At 41.1% G+C, this 27,502-nt stretch overlaps 1 protein-coding gene across 1 annotated transcript; it reads left to right on the forward strand.

The window, feature by feature from the left end:
- Positions 1-983: 983 nt before the first annotated feature.
- Positions 984-26,667, forward strand: LOC102454675 (putative short-chain dehydrogenase/reductase family 42E member 2). Its single transcript, XM_025178421.2, is given in 12 exon segments — positions 984-1,100; positions 1,102-1,350; positions 2,416-2,511; positions 6,514-6,571; positions 8,737-8,855; positions 9,587-9,662; positions 12,877-12,959; positions 19,727-19,864; positions 20,264-20,329; positions 21,931-21,994; positions 24,102-24,175; positions 25,835-26,667. Coding segments are annotated over 12 exon segments (1,392 nt in total). The 3' UTR covers positions 26,087-26,667.
- The last annotated feature ends 835 nt before the right edge of the window (positions 26,668-27,502 follow it).

A 27,502-nucleotide genomic window follows, 5' to 3' on the forward strand; every position in this document is an offset into this window, starting at 1 on the left:
TCCTTCACTCCCTCCTGCACCCCGCCTACACTCCAATCCCCACTCCAGCCCAGAGCCTGTGCCCAGCACCCAAACTCCTCCCAGGGGAGAGTTTGTGTGAGAGAGGGGTGTGGGCACTGGGCGTTATGGGCATCACCAAAACTTCTGCAAACCTGCCTCCCCTGCTCACCGCCTGTCAACACCAACCACCTCAAAGCTTGAAATCACATGTGCACACTCTATGAATATGCCGCTGTGGTTTGGGGACATGGGTTTTGCTTTTTCTGAGTGGAGCCATGTGTGTGTTAATGATTAGTTTTGTGCATGTATTAGGGGAAGTTTTGTCCTTTTTTTTAAAAATGTAGAAATTAAGTGCTTTCTGTTCTTCCATATTGAGCCCTGATAGTTTAAGACTCCAAAGCAAGACAGGGATCATAGGCTATGTGAGCCACAAAGGGCAGCTTGAGACATTGTAATATAGGCGTTTGACCATCAGGAACTGAACTGACACCAGCAGACACTATTTGCATAGACAGCTAAACAGCCATTTATCTACAGGTGATGAACATGTTGGTATCTACCATTACTCCTAATTTGGACCCAGAATGTGGAACACATCAATCCGTGCAAGAAATTCTGGACACTTTCTTATGCTCCTTTATTGCATGAAATATTAATATTTTTCCTCTCATTCCGTATGCTGTGATCTTTGTAAATAACTGTCCCAACATATGCAAACTCTGTGATGCCTTTTCACAGTACTTTTAAAAAAAACACACACACATACAGAAAAACAGTAAGTGACAATATGAAAGATTTGCCATATATTACCATTTTGACATCTATATAATGTGAAAAATACGATAGAAAAAAACTATAAAAATTAAATATAAATAAGCTTGTATACTGATTACCCTTTAGTGTGGGAAGACTGTGACTAATGCTGTTATTTATCTTTATTTCTTCTAAACAGGTTAAGAAAAAGGAAAACATTGCAGCCTTGAATGGAGCTTTTTAACATGAAACTTAGTGGGATTATCTGCACCTCAGAGCATCATGGAGCAATTTTCGACATGGGAAAAAAATTGTTTTATGTGTCTGTTGATAGAAAATCGTATCTCATGTGGTAGACATGACCCAAAATGTATATCTAATGAGGTAGTGCACCCCTGGAGCCAAACATCTGACTGTAATATGAACAAACATGCTGGAGCACTAAGTAAAAGAAGCATGAACATAGTAGTGACTGGAGGTGGTGGCTACTTTGGATATAATCTGGGATGTGCACTTGCCAAGTTAGGAATCTCTGTTGTTCTGTTAGATATACAAAAGCCCATTTGGGAAATTCCCAGTGGAATAGTGTTTATTCAGGTATGATAAAAATACATGTTCAAAACAACCAAATTAAGTTAATATTTGTTTTTTATGCAGTGTCTCAGCAGCATAATTTTCAAAGCACACAGAACAGTCTATTATATATTTGAGAGAGTCTGTGTCTGTCTGTCCATCTGTCTGTTTTTGAGTCTGTTTGTTCAATGACTCCTCCTAAACAGTAAGCACAGGGACTTTTGGCATGCAGCTTCCTCTTATTATAACTTAAAGCAAGGTAAGGGTTTGGTTGTGCCTGGACAATTGGATGTGCCTGGAATGCAACTGTTTCTCATAAAACACAAAGGCAGAAGTCTGCTAGCAGGGATGGTTATACTGCATAATTACCACAGAGGGGCAGCAAGGGGCCAGAGTTGGGGACCAGGACAGCTATAACCCCACTGGGGCACCAATGGGTCGGGGATGAAAAAAGGAACAGCAATCTACTATATATTTGAAAGAGTTTGTCTGTGTATCTGTCTGTCCCCCAGCCAGGGAATACATACCCCTCTGTGCCCATTGCAGCTGCGGCCGCCATGGACAAGTGCTTTTCATCTGGCCACAAGCTGCTGTGGTAACAGAGGCCTAGGGCTGGCCTCTCTCTTTGGGGCAGCCTGCTTACTGAACCTCTCAACACCAGCCCCACCTTAGAGCAATGATTTAAACGAAGAAAAACAAAAAATATTTCAAGTAAGGACCCAAGCAGCACCAGGTAAATCCTCTAGTTGTAAACAATGTCAAATACTTTTTTTGAAGTAAGACTCCTCCATAACTCCATATGACTTTAAGGATGTCATATCACCTGTCTGTGCCTTGATTTAACCTGTAAAATGTGTACAATATTTTTTTCTGAGGGCTGTTCTAAGGTGAAAGCAATTGATTTTTGCAAAGTCTATTGCTCTCCAGGAAAGGAAGTTGTTATAAATATCATTATAAAGTATTAAAATGGACCCCATAAGTGTACACAGAATTTCATGCATGCATTTTATGGGTGTTAGCAGCTTCATGCCAAACTCTAAAATATAGTTTTGAGATAAAATTCAAAATATAATTCCATATATATTACAGGCTGATGTGAGGGATTATGATGCCCTATCTGCAGCCTGTGAAGGGGCTGACTGTGTGTTTCATGCAGCTGCATATGGAATGTCAGGACTAGAGCAAGTAAGTACAATTATCTTGTGTGTCTTTCTAGCTGAGTCCTTGTAAAATCAACATGCAGTTAGCCTGCGATACTGGTGATTAGAGTAGCACAATATTTCAGATTTCTGAGCACTCCAATAAAAAAGAGTATCCAGTTTCAAAAGATGGTGTTTCAAATAATGAAAAGGTGTATCATAGAGGCAAGTCCTCATCCCAGCACTCAGATCTCCCAATAACTGGGCTGTTTTATTAAGTCCTTTTCCTCAAGCACACTAATTCTACATCCATGATTCTCCTCTTTTCTTACTCTATGTCTGTACCTTCCACTCAGACTTGTGCTAGACCTCTCTCACTCCCTGCTGTGCAGTTTTGAGAACTCACTGGATCAATAACAAACTGTATTAAACATCATAGTTTTAAGGAGCTCCCTATCAAACATATTTCTTGAAATGCCCATCTTTTTGCAAATTGCCAATTTTTTATGAACAGATTAGCATATCAATGACCTTATCTACCCTCTACCAATTACTGTAGAGTTTCATTTACAATGATAGAAAAGTTATGTCTTAACTAACTTAAAATTTGTGCAGTGTATGATAAGAAGAGATTTAACCCCTTGTATAAAATGGCATTAACCCAGTGTTGTTCAAAAGCATAAGATTTCAAAACGTCTGTGCATGTTCTATGTCAAAATGATTGCTCAGTTTTTCACTGAAAGTTAAAATTTGAGTGTAATTTCCTACTGTTGCTTTCTATTACAATTCCACATTTTCTCCCAATCCCCTGTTTAATACCCGGAGGTCTATAAACTACTCTCTGGCTGTGTCTAGACTATAATGTTCTATAAGAAAAAGATACGCAAATTGCGAACCACAATTTGTGTATCTTTTTCTGCTTTTCTTCCGAAAGAGGCTTTTCTGATATTTGGCCCATCAACACTCAGCAAATGTCAGGGAAAAAAGCCTCTTTCTGAACACCCCTTCTTCCTCGTAGAACGAGGTTTACAGTGATGCCAAAAAAAGTGTCTGCTTTTCCGAATTTTTTTGGGGGGGAAAAGCAAATGAGTTCCTTGGACGTGGCAGAGCTTTTTCGGGATACTCTGGTATCCCAGAAAAACTCTGCAGTCTAGACATACCCCGAGGCCTTGATCCTGCAAATCCTTGTACAGTACACAGCCCAGAGCACATACTTAATTATGTGCCATTGCACAAGACAGAACTGTGGCTGTGCATGATTCCAAGTAAGCAAAGCACTAAGCTTAGTTGTTCACAATAGGTGGTAGTGTCAAAGCTTCTACATATTTTCTTCCTTACTACCAAGAGCACAGATTTTTAAAAGTGCAGTGTGCCGAGAGAACAGGCATTTCTGAAGACATATGGCATATAGGTGATCTTCAGTATGGAAACAAAGTGCTTAGCCTCACACTCCCTGGTTTGGTTCTACCACTACTATTAAGCAGAGTAACTTGACATTTCTTTGGGACTGGGTGGCTCTGTACTCCTTATTCTGTGCATTACATTCAACCTTGTGCTTATCTGTGCAACTATCAGCATTTGTGCTGTGCAAGATCAAAAAACAAATTATATTTTAGTGTATTCAAACACAACTAAAAATCAAATATTGATGCCAATATTTATATGTCCTCAATACCATCTGTATATCAGAAAAACTGATTCAACAATATACATTTAAACAGTACATTTACTGATTATTGTAATTATTTTAAACATATAAAATGCAACTTTCAGTAGGTTTCAGGGTACATTCCACAAGTTATTAATTAAATTTATATTGATACAAATCTTCTACCATGGTAGAAAAAAATTATAATTTCCACAGATAAGGAATAGGATGTCTATTGTTTACTTCTTTTTATTCCCCATTATTCATATCTCATCTACCTACCATATCGGGCTATGTTACTGTATCTAGATCCGAAACAAAGGTCGCAAACACTGAGCTGAGTGCAGATGGGAGAAGGTGTTCCTGGCCATCAGAGTTCTAAAGAGTAAACAGGAATCCAAGGGCACCTCTTCATTGTAAATCTTAGACAAAAATTGAAGAAATCTCCTCGATAAATGGAGCAGGAATCATCCCTGTAATATCTTCAAAATCCTTCAACCAAATCACTATTATCATCTCCAAGACTGAATTTATCCAGTGTATTCTCCTCCATATCTCAGTCTCAAGTAACTATTAGAAAATCAGAGTTTCCACCCCAAGTCCAATATTGATTAAAACAAGACACAGAGTAGAGTGTTAGTTGCAAACATTTGATACTGCAACTCAGACTATTTTGTGGTTCCTCACATCCTTTCCACACACTTTCTTACATACATTGAAAAGGAACACTAATAAAATTGAGGTATGAAGTAATCTCTAGGGACAGAATAACGATTGTCCAATAATTCCCGTTGCAACCTTCCAGACAAGTAGGAATTAATCCAGTCAGAAACACTATTATCCTTCCCAACTAAAGTCTTAAATTAGTTAATAAAGCTTCATGGTTAACAATACCAAAGGCTATTGTCAACTCTAATAGAGTCAGCATGGACCTCTAAATGTTTTCCATTCCCTAGGAGATAATCAACCTACAAGATCAGTGTCACCCAGAGGCATTCAAGCTAAATGAGTAGGGCAACATAGTAATCTAAGGACTCTAGGTGGATCAGAGCTTTCTTGCCACAACCTTGTGGAACTGATAGTCTTTCCCAGAAAGAGATTAGAGAACACAAACCCACAGACTGAAACCCTGCTCAGTGTTCCCTGTAAGATGAGCACTTGGGTGGCTAACCAGGAGAGATTCAAACGCGGTGCAGCTGAGTAGCAGAGAATCCACAGCCGGCGACAGGTGTTTCTACTAGTGGTGCACATCCACACATAACAAAATTTATTCTGCAGATGGACGGGGGTGAAATTAGAAGGAACACTGACCCTGCTTATACTAAAGGGTTGTAGAATGAAATTCTCAAGTTGTTTCAGTATATTGTTATGTGGAAACAGCAGCTCTAGTTAGAGTGAATCTGTTCTTTTGGTGCTCTTGTACTAAGGATGGGGAAGTGACTTCATTTTCAGAGGCTCCAAAAACAGTCTGGGAGCAACCAAGGATTTTCAGCGAGGATGTGTCATTGAAGTGCTGTTTAGGGGTTAGACTACTGCACTGACGCAGAAGAGTGGGGTTCACAGTATTGCCACTGACTCTAAATGTAACCCCAGGCAAGTTACTTCACTTGTCTGTTCCTCAGTTTCACCCTCAGTAAAAGAAGGATAATAAACTAAACTAAGTTTCAATTTTGTTGTGAGGCTTAACTATTTATGGCCAAATCCTGGTTTCATTGGGTGCTTGTCATAGCACCCAATGAAAGTCTTATCCACAATCTCTGAACTTACAAATGTCCCTATTAAAAACAAGAAATAATATATTCCAGGTAAGTGGATTGGGAAGACTGAAACTTGAATTAAATTACTACAATGGCTGCTGTATTTAAATACTCAATTGTCAAGTTAGTAGGTAAAATGTTGCCAAAGCTAAGAAAACTTGTTCCTGTTGTATGATCCTTAGAAAGAAATTGAGAGCTAAAATAATAATGTTAAAAAACCCAAATCGTCTTAAAAAATAAAATGAAATCCTCCCAACATTTTAGTTAAAATAGCAACATAGACATTAAGTTTGTTAATTAGTTTTTGTCAATGTTCAATACAAATTCACTGAAAACCTCTGACTGCAAAGGATTGACCATTGAATTGCTACTGTAACATGTATGTTTAAAATTCTCCTTTTTGTATCCTTGTTTTAGGATACATTTTTGCATTTTTAAATGAAAAGTCATTTTGAAATGAAAAAACAAAGCTTTTGTTTCAAGAACATTAAAACAGAATGCAAACCAACTATTCTCAGAAACAATTTTTGTTTTAATAATTGACATTCCTGGCAAAAAAATGTTGTCTTGAAAATACCTGACCATCTGTAGAACTGAATATAAAATGTGAGATTATTCAAATACTGTTCAATCTCTCTTTTAGCTACATAAAGAAAAGATTGAATCTATAAATGTTGGTGGAACAAAATTCATAATTGAAGGTATGTATCTAGATGTCTCTTTTTGCATTGATATGGCAAACTAATATACCATTTAGTAAGTTATTTGGCATACTTAAACTAGTTTTAGTATATATTTTATATGGAAAATGTCATTTTAACACAGTACTAAAACAGCACACCTGGGTTCTGTATCTGACTGTCTCAAGGCTTTCTATGTCACTTTGGCTAAGTCACTAAAAGCCAAACAGCTAGATGGGATTCCGGAGAACTGCAGAGGCAAGCAGGAGGAATTTATATTCCTCTCACTCGAGCTTCAGGACAGGGACAAAATTACTCCTTTGAGGCTCCTGGATCCTACATTTCCTGTGCCATGTTGTTGCCCAAACCACTTTCACAGAATTATATAAACAGAGGATCAATATACTGTTGGTCTAGGATTCATTGACTCATTAGACGGGTCTACCAAATCTTTAGTAAGGCAAAACACTCACCAAGTAATGATCAAATTCTCACAAATAGGAAGCCCATCAGGACAATGGCATCACAATTGCCTCCAGCGCCAGACAACACAGCTTCAATCTCCCTTTTTACACAAACTTATTATTCATCTTTTTTATTCATATGTATTATTCTCTTATTTGCATGTTAACTCTCCTCCCCCATCAGTACAGGTTTAGTGTCAGTTCAAATTTTTCTCTTTTCCAGTTTTTTAGTTACTTTATATTTTTCTCACATTTCTCTTCAAATGTTTACTCATACACTCAACATGATCACTACTCTGAATCCTAAATCACCCCTGACTCCCTCATCTGGGCATAGCTGAGTCCATTACAGAGGAGCACAGTCCCCACCTTCTGCCCCTCACCACAAAACCACGAGCATCATCTCACATCAGGATGACACGATTAATCTCTCTCTACTTCTTATCAGTAAAATGGACATTATAAAATCTCTCTCCTTCATATGGGTATCGTGAGATTTAAAACAATTGTTTAATGCATGAAAAAGATATTTATATTATCACATGGAATATGGTCTCTGAGTACCAGGATTACTTTTATTATCACTTTACCTTATTAAAACTACAGATATACACATAAGGGAAAGCTTCCCTTTTATTTGACTTTGTATTTGAAAACTCCATACACAAACTCATGTTTGTTTTTCTTAGATTTTAGCCTTTAACCAACTATCTCAGGAAAATTATGACAAACAATTTTCAGATTCTCTCATTTCCAGATATGGCTTTTCAAATAGTATTGCATATATCAGTTCTGTACCTCTATTCTTTATTCCCAAGATATAATGACATTTGTGCTACCAAAAACATTATTTTTGCACCCATATTCTGCCAGTCTGTGACCCCTTGTACAGCTTGTTCCTCTTCCATCACATTATTCTTCTCAAGGACTAAGTGGAGGTTAATACTTAGGGACACAATCAACGGCATATATGCTCAAACATGGAGATTATTCTCTTGGATCGCTAAACTCTGGTCCTCAAACTTCTCCAGCTATGGAGGATTTAAGGAATGTTGTATCTCCACAGGTTTGTAGGAAAGCCAGAAACAAGGAGAAACAGTTCTACCTCTTGATTGCAAACTGGTAGCAGCTTTTCATTAGCATGTTTAACCTGATACAATGATTACCGTAGTATTCATTTATTTGTAAGGAATTTACTATTTTCATGGTTATTGTTTTAAAAGCAATTCTTCTTGGTATCATCCCACTAGTGTGTGAAGATATAGGGGGTCATCATTAGAGTAGTTCTGCTGCTCCTAACACAGTTAAATGGGGCCCAATCCTGTCCCCTAAAAGAGGAGTTCTAATCCTCTACAAAAACATAATGTTCACAGAAACTCAGTCAGACCATGATGTTAAATTATAAAGCACTTGGGATCATTTGAAATGCATAGGATTATATAAATGTAAGCTATTATTGTATATTCCTGAACAATCCTAAAATGGAAAGACTACTCTTATAATCTGTGTGACATTTTTAAAAGGCTCATTCCCTGTTCATGTAGGTTACCCATTGTGTTCATTCCCTCCAAATCACCTGGCATTGACCAATATCAGAAGACAGGATATTGGGCTAAATGAATCTTTGCTCTGATCCAGTATGGCCGTTCTTATGCTCTAGGTTATTTATTTTCATACTGTTCCAATGTTTATTGAAATAATTTGCTTTGTACATCACTGCAGTGTGCAAACAACAGAACATTCCCAGACTGATATATACTAGTACAGTGAATGTAGTGTTTGGAGGGAACCCCATTGAAGACGGTAATGAGGAAACTGTGCCATATTTTCCACTAGAAAAGGTATTTTGCTTACATTATTTGTTCCATGTTTTCTCTATTGTATTGACCTGCTCTGTTGTTTCTGAACAACATTGGATGCAGAAGAATAAGAAAAAAAGAAAAATCTTCTATTTTTAAAATTACATGTAGACACCATATGAGACATAATACATAATTATTTTAAGTAATTGTGAGTACAGTATATACTTGGCTGACCATCAAGGCCCTGACTATGGAAAGAAACCAAAAAGGGTCCTTGTGCTCATGCAGAGTCCCACTGTAGTTAATACAATTCCACAAGGACATAAAGGTCCCCTTATATGGATTAGGATCAGCGACTCACACTACAAGGAAAGTCAACCCAAGAATTCTCACCTAACCATTAATTCATTCAATAAAAACCCTAAAAACGTAAGTGGTTTTTCTGCTACTACAAAATTAATACAAATTTTAAAACATTACACAAATAAAAGCTGAGTAACACTACTGTAAAAATATTTTACTTTGTTATACAATTTTAAATATTCTTCAAATGCACTAGAGTCACCTGGAAATCCAGATTTGTATAAACAAACATATTTGCCTCATGTATAAAGCAATAATATAGACATTTTACCCTAAATTAATACCCCCACAACTTCTTAATTATGAGAAGCTCTTAAAGAGCAGATAACAGGGAACCAGGTTAAGGGAGATTTATTTTTGTCATTGATGTAATTTAACAAAACCATAATATTTGCTCTGTTTTTTAGCATATTGACCATTATTCCAAAACCAAATCAATTGCAGACCAAATGGTACTAGCAGCTAATGGAACTCCAGTAGCAGGTACTTTTCAATTGACATTCATTTACTTCAGCCATTAACAAGATAATAGGACTTATTATTTCTCCTGATGTGATATTTAACTGACATGTCTATTTGGCTGTGTCTAGACTGGCCAGTTTTTCCGGAAAATCAGCCACTTTTCTGGAAAAACTTGCCAGCTGTCTACACTGGCCGCTTGAATTTCCGCAAAAGCACTGACTTTCTACTGTAAGAAATCAGTGCTTCTTGAGGAAATACTATTCTACTCCCGTTCAGGCAAAAGTCCCTTTTGCGTAAAGGTAGACAGCTCAGTGTAGACAGCTCAGATTTGTTTTCCGCAAAAAAGCCCCAATTGGAAAAATGGCGATCGGGGCTTTTTTGCGGAAAAGCGTGTCTAGATTGGCATGGACGCTTTTCCGCAAAAAGTGCTTTTGCAGAAAAGCGTCCATGCCAATCTAGATGCTCTGTTCCAAAAATGCTTTTAACGGAAAACTTTTCCATTAAAAGTATTTCCGGAAAATCATGCCAGTCTAGACGCAGCCTTTGTGTTTTCTCAACTTGACAAGGTCATTGTGGATAGTCCTCTGAAAACATTCACTCAAGGCTCAGCAACAGTCAAAGATTTACAGAATACTGGGAGTCATTAAGAAAGGGTCAGAAAATAAGACAGAAAGAATCATAATGTTTCTATAAAATCCATGATACACCTACATCTTGAATACTGTGTGCAGATATGGTTGCCAAATTGGAAAAAGATATATTGGAATTGGAAAAATTCAGAAAAAAGAAAACAAAAATGATTAGGGTTATGGAACCACTTCTATATAAGGCAGTGTTTCTCAAAGTGGGCCACTCTGCTTCCCGCAGCTCCCCCTGGCTGGAAATGGTGACCCAAAGCCAGTGGAAGGCATAAGGCTCCATGGCTATGGACCCTTTAGGTAAACAAAGTGGTATGGGCCTGTTAGTGGCTTTCCCAAACTGGGACCATGGCCCACTATGAGAAACACTGGTATAAGGGGAACTTTTATAAGATTATGACTTTTCGTCTTGGAAAAGAGATGAGGGATATGATAGAGGTGTATAAAATCATGACCTATACGGAGAAAGTAAATAAGGACAAATTATGTATTTGTTCCCCTAACATAAAAATGAGGCAGCAGGTTTAAAACAAACAAAAGGAAGTATTTCTTTACACAGTGCACAGTCAAACTGTGGAACTCCTTGCCAAAGGATGTTGTGAAGGCAAAGCCATAAAAGGGTTCAAAGAAGAACTAGCTAAATCCATGAAGTATAAGTCCATCTTTAGCTAATATCCAGGGTGGGCAGGAATTATGTCCCTAGCCTTTGTTTGCCAGAGGCTGGGAATGGGCAATTGGTCAGTTGATTATTACCTTTTCTGTTCATTCCTACTGAGGCACCTGGTATTGGCCACTATCAGAAGACAGGATAATGGGCTGGATAGACATTTTGTATAACTCAGTATGATTGTTTTTATGTTTTATGTTCTTATATTCCACAAAATTATAGTAAGATACCAGAAAACACAACACCAGAAAGTTAAAACATTTTCCCTAAAAATAATTTTAAAATGTTTACGACTTCTACAACATATGTAATACAACACTTTTGAATGGCAGCATTGAGTTTGTGTATTTATTTAAAGGGATAGAAGAATTTTTAAAAATAAATCTTGTTTTAAGTGAATCATTTTGAAAGTGTTGTATATCATAAGTAAATATGAATACCGATTATAACATTAGTTCCCTGCAATTATAAATTAAACTTTACAGAAGGCATTTGATACTTCAGCCTGGAATTATTTATTAGGGCTTCCCAGAGTTTTCCGTATTGAGGGAGTCAATTATACACTTGAACTCACCTGGGAGATACTATAACTGCCAGTTCAATACAAAGTAACATAAAGTGCAACATGATAACATGTGACCAGGTGACAGTGTGTTAAATTTAGCTGTGCCCAATTTCCACAAAGGATTTTTTTCATCTGATACTTGCAAAATACAACAAGGGATTAATACAATACCATGAATGTTAATTACATCCCAAGAGGGTAATTTAACACATAAAAGAAGTTACTCTATATGTTATGCCTTGTTTCTTTCATCTTTTGTTCATTGCTCTTTACAATAATAATTCACATTCTTAAGATTACCCCATATTTTTACATGTATAAGAAATAAATCATAAAACTTAATCTATGCAGTGTATAGAGTTATTTTAAGGTAAGCAGTGTAGCTGCTCTTTTTCACCAACAAGAGGCAGTAGGTTCGTTGATGGGAAAACACTTCCCACCAACGAAGCTCTGTCAACACCAGCACTTTTTGTCATTAACTCTTATGTCATTTTAGAGGATTTTTTTTCAAACCTCTAGCAACAAAGGCTTAAATAACAAAGTGCAGTTGAGACATCGCCTAAGATGGCTCAGCCAGTTTTAAATACAGTTAAACATTTCAAACATTAAAGTTGGATTTAATGCAATATCAAGATTAATACTGCACTTCATCAAAGTCTTATGATAGTGTATTAAGAATATAATTATTCTAATATGATTAACTAGATCACCAATGTACTATGGGAAAATAGGGAGATAGACCCAATCTTGCTTCCATTAAAGTCAGTGATAATTTTGCCATCAACTATCCAAGAGCCAAGTATTCAAAGCTTTTCATCTCTAAATTAATGGTTTAAATCCAGCTCATGTCTCTAGTGACTGAAAGCCACTGAAAGCTTCCTGATTGCTGTTCAGGGGTCTGTGTAAAATTTGCTTGGTGAGCTTATTCCAATTTCTATTTGATCCTTGTTTGCATCACAAAAAAGAATCATACTCAGTATTCTTGTTGGCTGTTTCAATACAGAGATCCAAGACTATATGGACAAGGGATTGAAATACCCAGTAACTGCTAGAGGGGATCCCTCTAAATCAGTTTGAAGCACACTACAAAGCTGTCCGGGGAATTCTTATATTGCTACTATCCATGTTGTGGCTGTTTTGTGGATAAAGAAATAAACGAGGCCTATCAAGCCAGTAACCTTTCATGAGTACTAATTTTATTTCCTTTTTTAAAGGAAAGTGAAAATCATTTACTTAAAAGTAAATTTTGCATATGGAGTGCCTAGAGCATTTTATATATAATTGGATATTCATAGCCTATGAAAAGTACCTATAATGTAGTGATATGAAAGCCATTTGAGAATCATGTTTTATCATATCTCCTAGGAGCTGATAAACTCCGTACATGTGTTCTTCGCCCACCAGGCATCTATGGACCAGGGGAGCAAAGACATCTGCCACGAGTAGCAGTATTTATTATATTTTATTTCTCAATAGAAGTTTTTGTTAGTATACAATCGCATTTGTTATAATTAATGTCATAGATTAACGTTAAAACAGCTACCTCTAACAGTGCCCTTGATATCTCCATGACAAACCAGAAGCCAGAGGGAGCCATATTATGAATAATGGAGCAGCAAGGGGCCACCTGGAAACCCTGATCTACACTAGGGAGTTGTTTTGAAATAATCCCTCTTAGGTCAAATTTATAAGCAGAGCGTCCACACGACTGAGTCCGTTATATCAAAATAACAGGCTGCTTATCTTGAAATCTGTACTCCTGCTTTCCTCAGGGAATAACGCCAATTTTGAAATAGTTATTTTGAAATAGTGTTAGTGGGGATGTTCTGGTGCTGCTAATTCGAAATAATTGGCCTTAAAACTCCTGTCAGTAGGAGAAGGGCTTCTCGCATGTGGCCAGTTTTAGAAGCCACATGCGAGACAGCAGCCTGCAAGGGAGCCATAGGCAACCCCAATGCTCCCTCAGTGCCTCCAAAAGGTGCCAGCACTCCTGCTGCTCCCTCAGCTGCCACTGGCCAGGGACACAGGAGAGCTCCACCCTGGAATGATGCAGGGATCCTGGACCTTATCAAGGTCTGGGGGGAGGAGACCAACCTCCAAGATCTCCACACCAGAAAGAGAAATGTAGAGATCTATGGCCAGATCACCATCAACCTGGCCGACAAAGGCCACACCCGGACACTGGACCAGTGCCGGATGAAAATCAAAGAGATCCGGCAGCTCTGCTACAAGGCCAGGGAGTAGAGCGGATGCTCCGGGGCATCATCAAACAGCTGCTGATACTAATGTAGGTGAAGCGTCCCTTATGATCCAGGAGGGCCTGCTACCCCATGGAGAAGTACCCCTTCCTGTTGATGTAGTCTGAGGCACAGTGGTCGGGTCCAGGATGGGGATGTGTGTGCAGTCTGTGGCCCTCCCCACACAGATGGAGAAGCCCATGATGGCAAAGCTGTCCACAACGCTGTCCACATTCCCCAGAGTGACGACCCTCCATAGCAGCACCTGTTTCATGGCCTTGGCTACTTGCAGGAGCGCGGCCTTGACAGTGGATCTCCACACGCCGAACTGGTTCCTGACAGAGTGGTAGCTATCTGGTGTGGTGACCTTCCAGAGGGCAATGGCCACGTGCCTCTATAGGGGGATGGCGGGTCATATGCGGGTGTCCTGTTGCCTAAGGGCAGGGGTGAGACAGTCACAGAGCTCCAGGAAGATGGCCTTCTGCATGTGGAAGTTCTGTAGCCACTGCTGGTCATCCCTTCCCTTCATGACGATGTGGTCCCACCAGTCCAAGCTCATCTTCCACCGCCAGATGTGGCATTCTGCAGTGTCCAGGTGATTGAGGGACATCTGTAGCAGCAAGAGCACCAGGACCTATGTGAGCAGGGCCTGCGGTCCATGCTGAGGTTCATCCTGCAGGTCCTGGTCCTTGTCCTGCTGGAACAGTATGCAGGCAGTCTGGATGTACTGCACCATGAGGTGCAGCACAAAGCCAATGAGCCTAGCACTGCTTTGCAGCAGCTCTGGCTTCATGCTATGAGTGCTGTGGCCAGGGGCAGCCCGTGAGCCTAGACAAACTAGGCAGTTTCCTAGGGCGCCGCCGGCCCGGGCGCGCAATGATGATGTCACAGCCATTGACGGCCATGCAGGCGGGGGCATCGATCGTGCCTTTCGCCTGGGGTGCCAGCTGCCGCAGCCGGCCTCAGACCACTCCAGGCTGTGGCATCCATGCAGTACGTCCCTTTTGTGTCCTGTGAAGGAGGCAGTGGAGGAGTGGCATGTGAAACACGGCTGTAGAGAAGAACCCCTGAAAGCACGTGCCACAGCTTGCCTGACCAAGCAGCTACAGGAACCTCTCGAGCGTGCTTCAGGGGACTCAGAGCCCGATGCAGGCTTCAATCAGTGTGGATGCGCTCTTTTGGAATAATTTTAACTAATTTTGATGATTCCCTGTTGTGGGCGCTAGGGATGTTGAGATGTGGTTAACTGGCTAATCGAGTGGTTAATAGAATTTTTATTGACTATTCAATTAGTTGATAAGAGAAGACAGCCCGACTCAGTCCCAGCTCACGCCGGGTCCAGTGCCTACCTGTGCTGTGGCTCTGCAGTTTAAATGTACTAAATGCACTCAGTCCTATCTTGCGCCAGGTCTGGGACCTACCCCCACTGTAATTCTGCAGTTTAAATGTAGTAAGAGTCTGGCTAACTGCCTGCCCAGCTCTTACTACATTTAAACTGCAGAGCCACTGCAAGGATAGGTCCTGGACCTGGTGTGAGCTAGGTCTCATCCGGGATCCCCCACAGACAGGGGATGCTGCCGGAACCAGGACCTATCTGTGGCAGTTCAGGCTGGCCATGGACAAGGGCTGCTGCCAGAGCAGCCTCTGCCCACAGCGGGACCAGGAGAGCAGCCTTTGTCTGCAACGAGTTTGGGCCCACTGCAGGGAAAGGCTGCTTTGTGTCAGCCTTCCTTGGCCCCCTTCCCCTGTGCTGATGCCTCTGATAGAAGATGGAGCACGAGGGAGGAGAGGGGGCAGGTGGCACCATGGAGATGGTTCTGGGTGGACTGGCTTTTAAGCCGGCTCCCCTGAGCACCAACTCCTGCTTTCCCCCTCCCTTACTGCCTCTGATACAGAGGCAGTGTGGGGTGTGTGTGTGTGAAATACGAGCAGTCAACTCAACAAACCAATAAGTCTAGGCTTATCGGTTAGTGAACTAGTCGACTACTCTAGTAGACTACTTACATCCCTAGTGGGGACACACTATTTTGATTTTGTTAAATCAATAGTTATTATGTTGATTTTAGTTATTTCAAAATAATGTTATATAGTGTAGACATGCCGGAAGGTTGCTAGCAGTGCCAGGACTTAACAGGAGCCTGGGGAATGGCATAAAGGAACTGTCAAGGGCATGTGAGCATAGGGAGAATCACTGAATGCCTCCTCAAACATCAGACCTGTCATCAGTTTTCCATTTGTTTTAGTGATTTCACTTCAGTTGTATTATCCAGGGGAATGATTAGATATGCATGAAGCCAATTTAAAAAAACCTTTAGCAGAAGAAATCTTGCCTAGTATTTCACTAAGGGTATGTCTACACTACAGGACAAAGTCCAATTAAGATACTTAATTAAGTTAATTGCGTAGCTGAAGTTCAAGTAGCTTAACTTAGCTTGTCTAAACTGCAAAAAAGTGAAGGACGAATGCTCTCCCTTTGATTTCCCTTACTCCTCATGAAAGCAAAGGTACTGGTATCGACTGGAGTGCCCTTCTCACTTTGAATTAGCGATCTGAACTAATTCAAACCCTGGAAGATCAACAGCGGCAGCTTAGCATGGTCCTGCCATGAGGGCAGGGGACTGGACTCGAACTCTTGAGGTCCCTTCCAGTTCTAGTGTTCTATGATTCTGTGAGTAAAGCAGATGGAAAAACCTTTTGCATGTACATGGAACAAAACCAAATGTAATTTATATAAGAATACTAGAGAAAGTAGGATATGTCTAAATAATGCCCTGACACCATTTAGGGATTCATGTAAAAGCTACTATGCAAGTGGCCCCTTTTCTACATATAGTACAAACACACCTGAAACCTATAGAATCTAATAGAAGATGTGTTACACCTTGGTTCGGTGATGTGGTGGAAGCCTCAAGGGTTAAAGCCGATTACCTAGTAAAAACTACTGGATGATGGTGTAAAACAAATGATTTTTATTAAGTGGAATGATTCTTTTATCAAAACTAACAATTAGAAAATGGTCTTTTTAACTAACAATTGCTTAATGCTTTTACAGGGTTGAAAACTTGAACACAACTATACCTAACTGATTACAATTCCTAGATTACAATTTACTTATATTAAATCACTGTCTCTAATTTGCTTAACAAAAATACAAAAACAAAGACAATATAATGATAATAAAAACTCCATCTAAAGCCAGCCTCTCTATGGTTATTTTAGGGCAGCTGGTGGAGTTAGTCATAAATCTACTTTCACAACTTAACAACTCCTGGGCTTCTATTTCCAACACTTATACTTAACCTAAATACAACACTACTACACAACACAAAATTATACAATTTACACAGTGTGGTTAACAGAACCTAGATACACTTTACAGAATTACACAGTGAAATTAACACAATTTAACTATTAATTAAACTAATAACCATACATTTAAGCAATACTTACAAATCCAGCAACGATCACAACACAAATACACACTAGAACTCAGAGCATGCTCAGGACTCGTGCACCCCTATATTTGACTCGAAGGGTGGGGAGGCAGCCTCAGGGTGATCAATCCTTTAGCCGGGCAAAAAAAGACACGTGCCCTCAATACACGGAACCTCCGTTGAACAAAGGGATTGAGGGTCTTTTATAACATAACCTGATATCCGGTACCTTATTAGGGTTAGTTCTTTGGCCGGGCCTGATAGGCTGGTAATGAGGTAACGTGAAATACTGCCCTATAGGATTTTTCATGATGCCCGCCTGATGGCCCCGTGGACAGTGCTGGGTGTGGGCATGGTCAGTGTGCATGGCAGTTGCGTCTTATCTCCCTATGCCTACCTCCCTGCCTTCAAGGACTGGTCAAGAGAGTCTTATTTATCTCTTGCAGCTGTGTTCTATGTTTTCATGCTCACCTCCCAGTTCTATGATGCCTACAGGGCCAAATCCCGTTTTACAGAAAGCTGCATTGTGCTTCCCATGTTTCTCTGAGTATCTCACAGTCTGGGTTTTCTGTGAGGGGCCTTGTGTGGCAGGATGAAGGCTATACGCGAAGGCCATGGACAGAAAAAGCCTGCTTTACAACAAGATGTACCATCAAATATGCAGTATGAAATACATATGGCCTTTTCACACATTACTGTGTCGCAAGGCCACAAGAGGATCCCATTTGGATCTTAAAAAAGGGACATCTCTCAGAACAAGAGACAATACTTGTAGCATAACGAGTTCTTCCAACATGATTAGCTGGGATTACATACTTATTACGCTGTGCTAAAATACACTTGTGAGTGTCCCAATACTAGTAACTTCATCTGGAGAATCAGACAGCAGAAATTGGCCCTAACTTGGTGATGTTCCATAACAAAAGACAAATAATAGAAACATAGGAGTGTAAGAAAAAGCATCTCCTGGACATGTGTTTCAGAAGCATGATATGAGAAATAATTTTGTTCTTTTCTGCTCTGAGAAAGCCTCAGCTGGAGTAGTGTCCAGTTCTAGATGAAACATTTCAGAAAGATGTGGACAGATTGGACAAAGTCCAGAAGAGAGCAACAAAAAAACAGAAAATATGACCTATGAGAAAAGATTGAAAACCCTGGGTTTGTTTAGTCTGGAGAAAAGAAGGCTGAGGAGGACATGGTAACAGTTTTAAAATACATAAAAGGTTGTTACAAGGAAGAGAAAAAATGTTTTCATTAACCTAAAGCTAGGAGAAGAAGCAGTGGACTTAAATAGCAACAGGAGAAGTTTAAGACACAAGGAAGAACTTCGTGTCAGAATAGTTACACACTGGAATAAATTGTCTAGAGAGGTTGTAGAATCTCCATCATTACAGGTGCATCAGGGATGGCCTAGATCAGGGGTGGGCAAGAAACACTCCCCAGGCTGCATCCATCCCACCAAGCCAGTTGTCCAGCCCACAGCCACCCTGCAGATCCCGCATCCCCAAGTCAATCTAGACCTGGGGATGGGGAAGCCTGCCAAGTCTCCTCCTGCTGACAATGAACTGCTAGTTGTTCAGAACAGCTGGCAGTTCACTGTAGGTACGGCGCATCCCTTGTAGGGTAGGGGCTGGGAGCAAAGACTTCATGAGCTACCCTGCCTCCAAGCCTTGATTGGCCTGAGGGCGGGGGGGGGGGGAGAGTATGAAGTCTCCTCCCACCGTCAGGGACACATGGTGCCTAGAGGGAACCGCCAGCTCTTCTGAACAGCTGGTGGTTCTCTCTAGGCGACAGGGGGGTGGGAGGCAAAGACTTCATGTGCTTCCCCATCCCCAGGCCAGTCATGGGAAGTGTCCTGGCCCTGCCCCTTCTGGGGCATCACTGGGCCACTTTAAAAATTTGTGAAGTGGCCCCCCTTCTAAAATTATTGCCCACCTCTAGCCTAGATAATACTTAGCACTGCCTTAAGTACAGGAGACTGGACTAATTAACCTTTCAAAGTCTCTTTCAGTCCTACACTTCTATGAGTTTGATTCAGACTGCTATTCCTACTCCAGTAACTTTCCTAGAGGCTATAGAATCTTCTGAAGAAAGTTATCCCTCTTTCTCATAATAACAGACCTAGAAAATTGTCTAACATTATAGATGGGGGTGAAGATGTTCCCTCCCAACTGTTTTAAGTAACCAGCTTACTTCCTGAACCAAGCTATTTAATTACTTTTAGTTTTATTTATTAACATATTATTAAATTATCTAGATCTATTTTTTAAATCTGGCCACAGTCTTTGCTTTGATTTCTGTCCTAATAAATGACAAAAAGACAATCTAGATTTAGATTGTACAGTAATTGTGTCTCACATCCCCTTAGTAAAATAGCAACCTTTTCGTTTTTGATTAAGGGTCCAATCCTGGAGGCATTAAAGTCAGTGGTAAAGTTCCTATAGACTTCATTGGGAGAAGAACTGGACCGTGTTTGATGTAATTCTTTTATGTGCAAAATTAAACCAAATCCTCCAAGGATTTCATGTTTCTATGTTTTTGCAGATTAATATTCAGAGAGGGCTGTTTCGCTTCCGGTTTGGGGAGCCTTCTGCACAGATGAACTGGGTTCATGTACAGAACCTTGTACAAGCTCATATCCTGGCTGCTGAAGCACTTACCTCTGAGAGGAACTACATAGCTGTAAGTAAAAAGGAAAAAAAATACCCAGCAACACCCTATCGAGTTTAAAATGAAAATAGCTATAATCAGAACAGAACCATAGTAATGGTCACTCAGGTTCATCAACAGGGAGGGCAAAGAGGGCAACTGTACCAGGGCCAGTCAATTTGAAAGAGCCACCACGACCACCTCACACCTTTTAAATTGCCCCCAGAGTCACCAGAATTAGCTGCCCCCCAGCCCTTCTTCTTACCAGCATGATTAATTGCACAATTAATAGCAATTATTTTTTAATCTCTTGGCAGCTCCAGGTGCTATATTTATAAAATCAGTACAAATATTTAAAGAGAGAATGAAAACATGTCACTTCATACCCAGTATCATGTTACCTCAGCAGTCTTTTCTCTGTCTCTTTAACAGAGTGGTCAGGCATACTACATAAATGATGGCGAGAATGTCAACCTTTTTGAATGGATATCTCCACTAGTATGTACAACACGTATATTTATTTCAAATACAATACAATGTATGTAGAAAAACTGTAGGCCCACAATTTGAAAACTGTGCATGCAAATGTGGATGCAAAAATTAGGGAATTCTGTGTATATATTCCTTTTTATGTATAAATTTCATAAGTTCAACTTATGTGTACACATTGGCAGTTTTGCATGCTCATCTCAGGTTCAAGAGTACCTTTCCAAAAGTTAGTCCTTAATAACTAATTGAAGACAGAACAATGTGTACCAGAATAAGCAAAAGCTACCTTTTTGATGTATTTTTAGATTCATATCTGATCCTTCCTTCCTACTGACACCAGGAGAAGTTTTGGGTTCACAAAGAATGTAGGCTCAGGCTACTATTCTGTGATGCAAATAAATTTTCCGTTAATTACTTTACTATTAATGATTTGCTAAAAATCATAACATTTTAACACTATAAAATGAAAAATCCGTGTATCATGACTGTGACATTAGGACCAAAGAATACAAAATGCATTTTGCTCACATACACTGCTATTTCAGATTAATGTAATTTCTTACATTTGTCATGTAACTGTGTTTCGAAAATGTGAGAAGGAAAATGGTAAAATAACAATAAAAACAATAACAATGAACTGATTTTAAAAAATCCAATCTTATATTTTATCTGTTCATATTTCCATATTAAGGATGTAAAATCCCATTTAATTGGTTATTTGGTTAAACATTATGGCTTTGTCTACATTGCAGGGTTTTTACGCAAGAAGCTTTTTTGCAGAAGAGATCTTCGCAAAAATTTCTTGCGCAAAAGCACGTCCACATCGCAAAAGCACATTGATGTGCTTTTGTGCAAGACAGCATCCACACTGCATGGATGCTCTTGCTCAAGAAAGCTCTGCTTGCCACTAATAGAATGGCCATCAGAGCACCTGTGCTTTTTCTGATAGGCTCTTTTTGCGCAAGAAACCCCTGTGGATCGTCCACACCTGCCTTTTTGCGCAAGAGCTGTAGTGCAAAAAGGAGTTATTCCTCGTGGGGAGAGGAATAACTCTACCAGCAAAAGCCCTTTGTCCTGTCAATTTACTGTATTTTTTTTTTTTTTTGGTGCAAAAACACACTTGAGGTGTGGACACTCCGCCGGTTTTTGCACAAAAACCTTGTAGTGTAGACATAGCCTGTTTAACTGGTTAACCAAGTATAGGGGGTGCACGCAGGGGAGGCTGCTCTAGCTGATGCCAGGTTGGAGCAGCCCCCCTGCCACAGGCAGGGGCTGTTCCAACCTGACCAGAGAAGTTCCTGCCTGCAGGGCACTGGGGCTCCCTGTGGACAGAGTCTGCTCCACTGGAGCAGCCCCTGCCTGCAGGGCATCCAAGCCCACAGCGGATAGGGGCTGCTCCAGATGACCAGAGCAGCACTTGTCCACAGCAGGCCCACTGCAGGACTGGAGCAGCTCCCCTGCCTGCAGCAGTCGGGGAGCTGCTCTAGCCCTCACCAGTTAATGGTTAACCGTTTAACCATTCACATCCCTATTTCATATACACTTTCTGCACCGATATAGCCATACGTGAATTAATCTCGCTTTTGTTATTATTTTTCAATCCCTTTCAGTTTGAAAAATTAGGTTGCAGTCAGCCCTGGATCCGTGTTCCTACTTGTCTCGTTTACATAGCAGGTCAAATATTTTATTTTATCTTTCTGGCTATCCTGACCACCCTGCTCTGAAAACATCAGGGCCTTTGCCCTGGCTTGCTGGAAGAAGGCAGTGGTGCTTTGGCAGATCTAGGGTAGGAAGGAGGGAGAGGGGAGGGCAGGGTCAGATGACTGTTTTGCGGGGCCCCGGGCAGCATAACTCCGCCTGGCCCCCCCTTTGCCTCGGCGCATGCGCTGTGACGCCATGCACATGCGCGGTGGCGCTACAGTGCATGCACGGGGCTTTTTTAAGCGTGGGGCCGGGGGCGGCCGCCCCGTTCGCCCTGCCCTATATCTGCCCCTGGGGGAGGGTAAGGTGAGAAACTGCTGCAAAAAGGAGGGTGGTAGTCAGCTTTGCAGCAATGACTCAGGAACGTAAGGTAGAAGGTTTTAAAGCTGCAAGCCCTGGCATTGGAAACCCCTTTTTCCAGGCAGTAGGCAATGGATTTGCTGGAGAAACTTGGATAGAAAAAGAGGGGAAGCTGGTGGAAGCCCCTTCCCCAGTAATTACAGGGGTTACCCACCCTATACATTGTTATCTGCTGGAAAATCCAGGCATCTAATAATACAGTTGCAACCTGATTAAATCCATATCAGGTCGCTCCTGTCCTTCTTTCACTATGGCTGGACAAAGCCCTCATCTCCACTGTATCTGAATGCCACGCTTTGGTTTATTATGGTTTTTTACTTTGTCTCTTGAGTTTTTGCTCCCATGACATTTTGGAAAATGTAAAATTGAATAATTTTAAATTGTGCAATTCCAAAAGTAATTTTTTCACTAGCTTTGTGTGACTGTTTGGTTTATATGACACATACTGGTAAAATTCACCCATATGAAGAAAGCCAACACAAGATTTATCCATCATTTCATTACCGCCTAAAATCTCAATAGGGATTAAGTGGGAATTAAGGGTTGTATGAGCCTTGTGCAGGCTTCCTGAATGAAGGTAAAGTTCACTATGACTGTGTCTATACAGCAACGTTACTTTGGAATAATGTCAGTTATTCCGAAATAATATAGTGCATGTCTATACAGCAAGGTTACATCTACATTGGCAAGATTTTGCGCAAATACTTTTAACCCAAGAGTTTTTGCGTTAAAGTATTTGCACAAGAAAGCATCTACACTGGCATGTGCTTTTGCACAAAAGCATCCATGCCAGTGTAAATGCTCTCTTGTGCAAGAAAACTCTGATGGCCATTTTAGCCATCAGGCTTTCTTGCGCAAGATATTCATGTTGCCTGTCTACACTGGCCTCTTGCGCAAGAACAGTTGCGCAAGAGGGCTTTTTCCTGAGCGGGAGCATCATAGTTCTTGCGCAAGAAGCACTGATTTCACACATTAGAACATCAATGTTCTTGCGCAAGAACTCCCCGCCAGTGTAGACAGGCAGCATGTTTTTGTGCAAAAGCAGGCGCTTTTGCACAAAATCATGCCAATGTAGACACAGCCCAAGCCCATTATTTCAAAATAAATTAGAAATAATGGGCTTCTGTAACCCTCATTGTATGAGGAGTAAGGGAAGTCGGGGGAAGAGTGCTCTATTTCAAAATAACTGTTGTACAGATAGTGCCAAAAGTCAAAATAAGCTATTTCAACTTAAGCTACGCAATTAGTGTAGCTCCAGTTGTGTAGCTTATTTCAAGTTTATCCCTGCTGTGTAGACGTGCCCCACATGAATGTAAAAAATTACAAGTAAAAACGTTGACCTCATATACTCTGGAATTGATATTTCCCTTGCAACGCTGAATTCTGCAACCGTGTGCATCCCAAACTCCACAATGGCTGGTTATCACTATGTTTTCCCAAAGCCTTGTCATTATTTAATCAATCTACCAGGTCCACATTCAGTCATGCAGACCCTTTATTCATACAAGTAATCCCAGCTAGGCCTCTACTTTATGGTGCGAAAATAGCACCAAATCCAAACCATCCTATTGAAGCCAGGAGTGCTACTGACTTCAGTTCTTTTGTTCACAATTCCTTAGGCATTTACATTTTCTTTAACATTACATACATGAACAGTGATACAAAATAATAATAGCTTAGTTGTTTAACCGTTATCTTAAGTAGTAACTCTGTTTCACAGCTACAACAATGGAATATCTGCACTTGGCATTGAGCCCAATAATGGAATTTACACCTTTGCTGACCAGAAATGAGGTAAAATATGTATTTTATAAAAGTATCTAATTAAAATGTGCTGGAAGCATGTTATATGCTACATGTGCTGGAAGTATGGGACACTGTAATACAACACATCTCACCGCCACAGCACCTCCTGCTGGACCCTCAGGAATTAGCTCAGTTCAACCCAGGAGCACCCTCTTCCAGCTGATGTCTCTCCTACTGTATCCTGATTGTGTAGTGGTTCTGCCACCTTACATTAGGAGCCGTGTCCTTCCAAACCATGACACTTCCCCCTCTGGTACTACCTGCTGCAGTGCTCTTACACTCTGGGATCCTCCCCTTCAGGGAACCCCCCACCCTCCTATGCCCACCTTGCCTCAGTGACCCTACTGCCAGTCATCATCTAGCCCAGGGGTGGGCAATAATTTTTGCCCAGGGGCCACTTTAAAAATGTTTGAATTAACCCCGGGCCACCCCAGAAGGGTGAGGGCTTAAATGGGATGGGGCAGGGCTACCCCACCCCCAAACTATGACTGGTCTGCAGGTGGGGGAGCCCATTTGCCCCCCTTCCCACTAGGCACCCATGCCTTGCAAGAGGCTTGGCATGCTCCCCCACCCCCAGGCTAAACAGGGCCTGGGGTGGGGGAGCACAGGAAGCCTCCCGCCCTGAAAGGAGCACATGGCACTTTGATTGGCCTGGGGGTGGGGGAGCGCGTGAAGTCTTCTCCGCTCTCCCTCGCCCCCCCCCCCGCGAGCAGTATGCAGCGCTTTGAAGTGCCACGTGCTCCTGGCAGGGTGGGAGGAGGCTTTGCATGCTCCCCCACCCTCAGGCCAACTAAGGGCAGGGGAGCAGCAGGGCCTCCATGAGTCTAGGGTTGTAGCAGTTGGCAAACTTGTAGGGTTGCCAGGTGTCTGGTTTTCGCCCAGACTGTCCATTATTCGGGTCCCCCATCCGGTTAAAAAAACCTGAAAATACCGGTGTTTTGGGTTTTTTTGTGCGGGGGAGGTGTTCAGTATTTTTTGTTAAACCATCTGGCAACCCTAAGCTCTTGGGAGATACATGTTCATTTCCATGCTCTGCCACAAGCTTCCTGTGTGACTTTGGGCAAGCCAATTTTGGATCAGATTTCTGAGGCACCTAAAGATGCAGATAGGCATCTATTGGGATTTTCAAAAGCACCCAGATGCAAGCACACTTCTGAAAATCCCACTAGGTGATTATTTGCATCTTTAGGTATCTAAATACTTTTTAAAATCTGGTCATTACTCTTCCCTCCGTTTCCCATGCTTCCATCAGGTACTGTGAAGATAAATATTCTAAAGATCGTGGGCCACTCAGATATTATGGCAATGTAGAGCCCCTGAAGTATGGTGAATGGATGGAGGGAGGACACCTGGCTAAGAATACAGCAGCACCAGCAACAGATGCTGCTGGAGAGGGTCTGAGCACCCTGTGTAGATGTCCAAAAGGCTGGAAAATAGCAGCCTCTGCCTCTTCTGTAGACTCCCAAGACCTTCCATTTGGGAGGACAATTTGAAGGAGAATGTGAGATATGTCCATGGGAACATACCATTTCACCAAAAGTTATTTTTAATTTGAGAATTTGCTGTCCTGTCATATACCATACTACCAATCATATAGTTACAGAGTTTTTCTTCATGGCTCAGAATGTATGTTATTTTGCCTTGTAGGTGCAGAACATTGCTGTGACTCACACATTCCAAATAGACAAGGCACGTAACCAGCTAGGTTATTATCCAAAGAAGTTCACATTTGCTGATTCCGTGGACCATTTCATTAAAACAAGACCAGAAAACCAGAATCATCACGTCTTCCTTAAAATCATACTTTCCTTAATTGGCAGCTTTCTAAGTTTGATATTTCTTTCTTTTACTTTGCAAGACTTTTCAATTATGCATTTTTTCAAAGAAAACCAACACTAACTTATGTTCCCTGAGCATTAATAAACTGGCTTGTAATCAGTCACAGTAGTCCTCAGCTCACATGGGCTGCATTAGTTTGCATCAGTTATTAGCTCCAATGTAATAGGATTTTTTTTTAGGCTTAAACTAAAAAATACAGCACATCAGCAAACCTTCTTAAAAGGTTACAATAAAGTATAGTAAAGTCAGAAGGCCAAAGATGATCACCAATGACAAATGCAGGAATCAGAGCTGTCGGGTCTATTTGTTTCACACTAAAAAGGCTTCTTTCCAAACTGCTTGTTGAAGTGGATGACACACTAGAAGAGAAAGGGCTACAATAAATCTGCAGTCCTGCAGCAACAAAAACAAGCATCTAGAATAAGGAGAAATATTAACCAGACCTGTTGCCAATGCATGTTTTTGTGAGGAATACAGAGAAGCTGGAAAATAGAACAATGAAAGTGACAAATAGATTCATGTAAACAATACACAATGCATACAACCTGTACAGAAAAGAGACATGCAATGTAATTTCTTCTGTAAATTAATTGTATTGTGATACTGCATAAGAGGTGAAATAAAAGTGTACTTAAAATTCAGCATGTATTAAAGCTCTTGCACACAAAGTGACCTTTATTAGTACCCCTTCATAATATCTCACAACACCAGCTTTGAAGTTTAGTAAAGCTCCATAGTAGTCACTGGCCTCTAACTGACTTCCGTCAAATTTCTTCCCATTGGGCCTACTTTCTGCTTGTTTAAAGATTTTTAGAGTGAAATGGCCATCTAAATCGCTTAAAAATGTTCTATAATATATTGTAATCGGAATCCAACTCTCTATATTTAGCAATATCTATCTGTCTGTGAGTCCCTTTGTTCAAGAACTTCTCACCAACAGTAAGCACTAGGACCACCAAATTTGGTATGCAGCTTCCTCTTATCCTAATTTAAAGCAAACACACCCCCAGGCTGGAAGCACTAGCAGGAGGCTTGTGTGGTCCTCCTTGCCCCCAGCCCAGCCCAGGGAAATACCAGTGGGCAACCTGCATGCCCCCTCCTCCAGGGAGTGTGGGTGGGGGAAAGGACATGTGGCAGCCAGCAGCTGCTCTCCATGGCAGGCCCGGGGAGCACCAGTGGGCAGCCTGGGCAGCCCCTACAACCGGCCAGCCCCAGTAGGGTTGCCAGATGGTCTCCCAAAAAATACCAAACACGCGGGCTAAAAATTTTTGTTGAGCAAAAAAAAAAGAACATGCGTGTCGGGCAAACAAACAAACAAATCCACCCTGTCCAACTTCAGCACGCAACCACAGGAGGCGCCACCAGGCTTCCGTATGGTGCCCAGCCAGAAAAAAAAAAACAGAAAATACAGGACATTACGCATGTCCGGTATTTTCTGATTTTTTTTTACCAGGCAGAGGGAACAAAAACCACAAG

Source organism: Pelodiscus sinensis, chromosome 16 (assembly GCF_049634645.1).
Source record: "Pelodiscus sinensis isolate JC-2024 chromosome 16, ASM4963464v1, whole genome shotgun sequence".
Taxonomy (NCBI): domain Eukaryota; kingdom Metazoa; phylum Chordata; order Testudines; family Trionychidae; genus Pelodiscus; species Pelodiscus sinensis.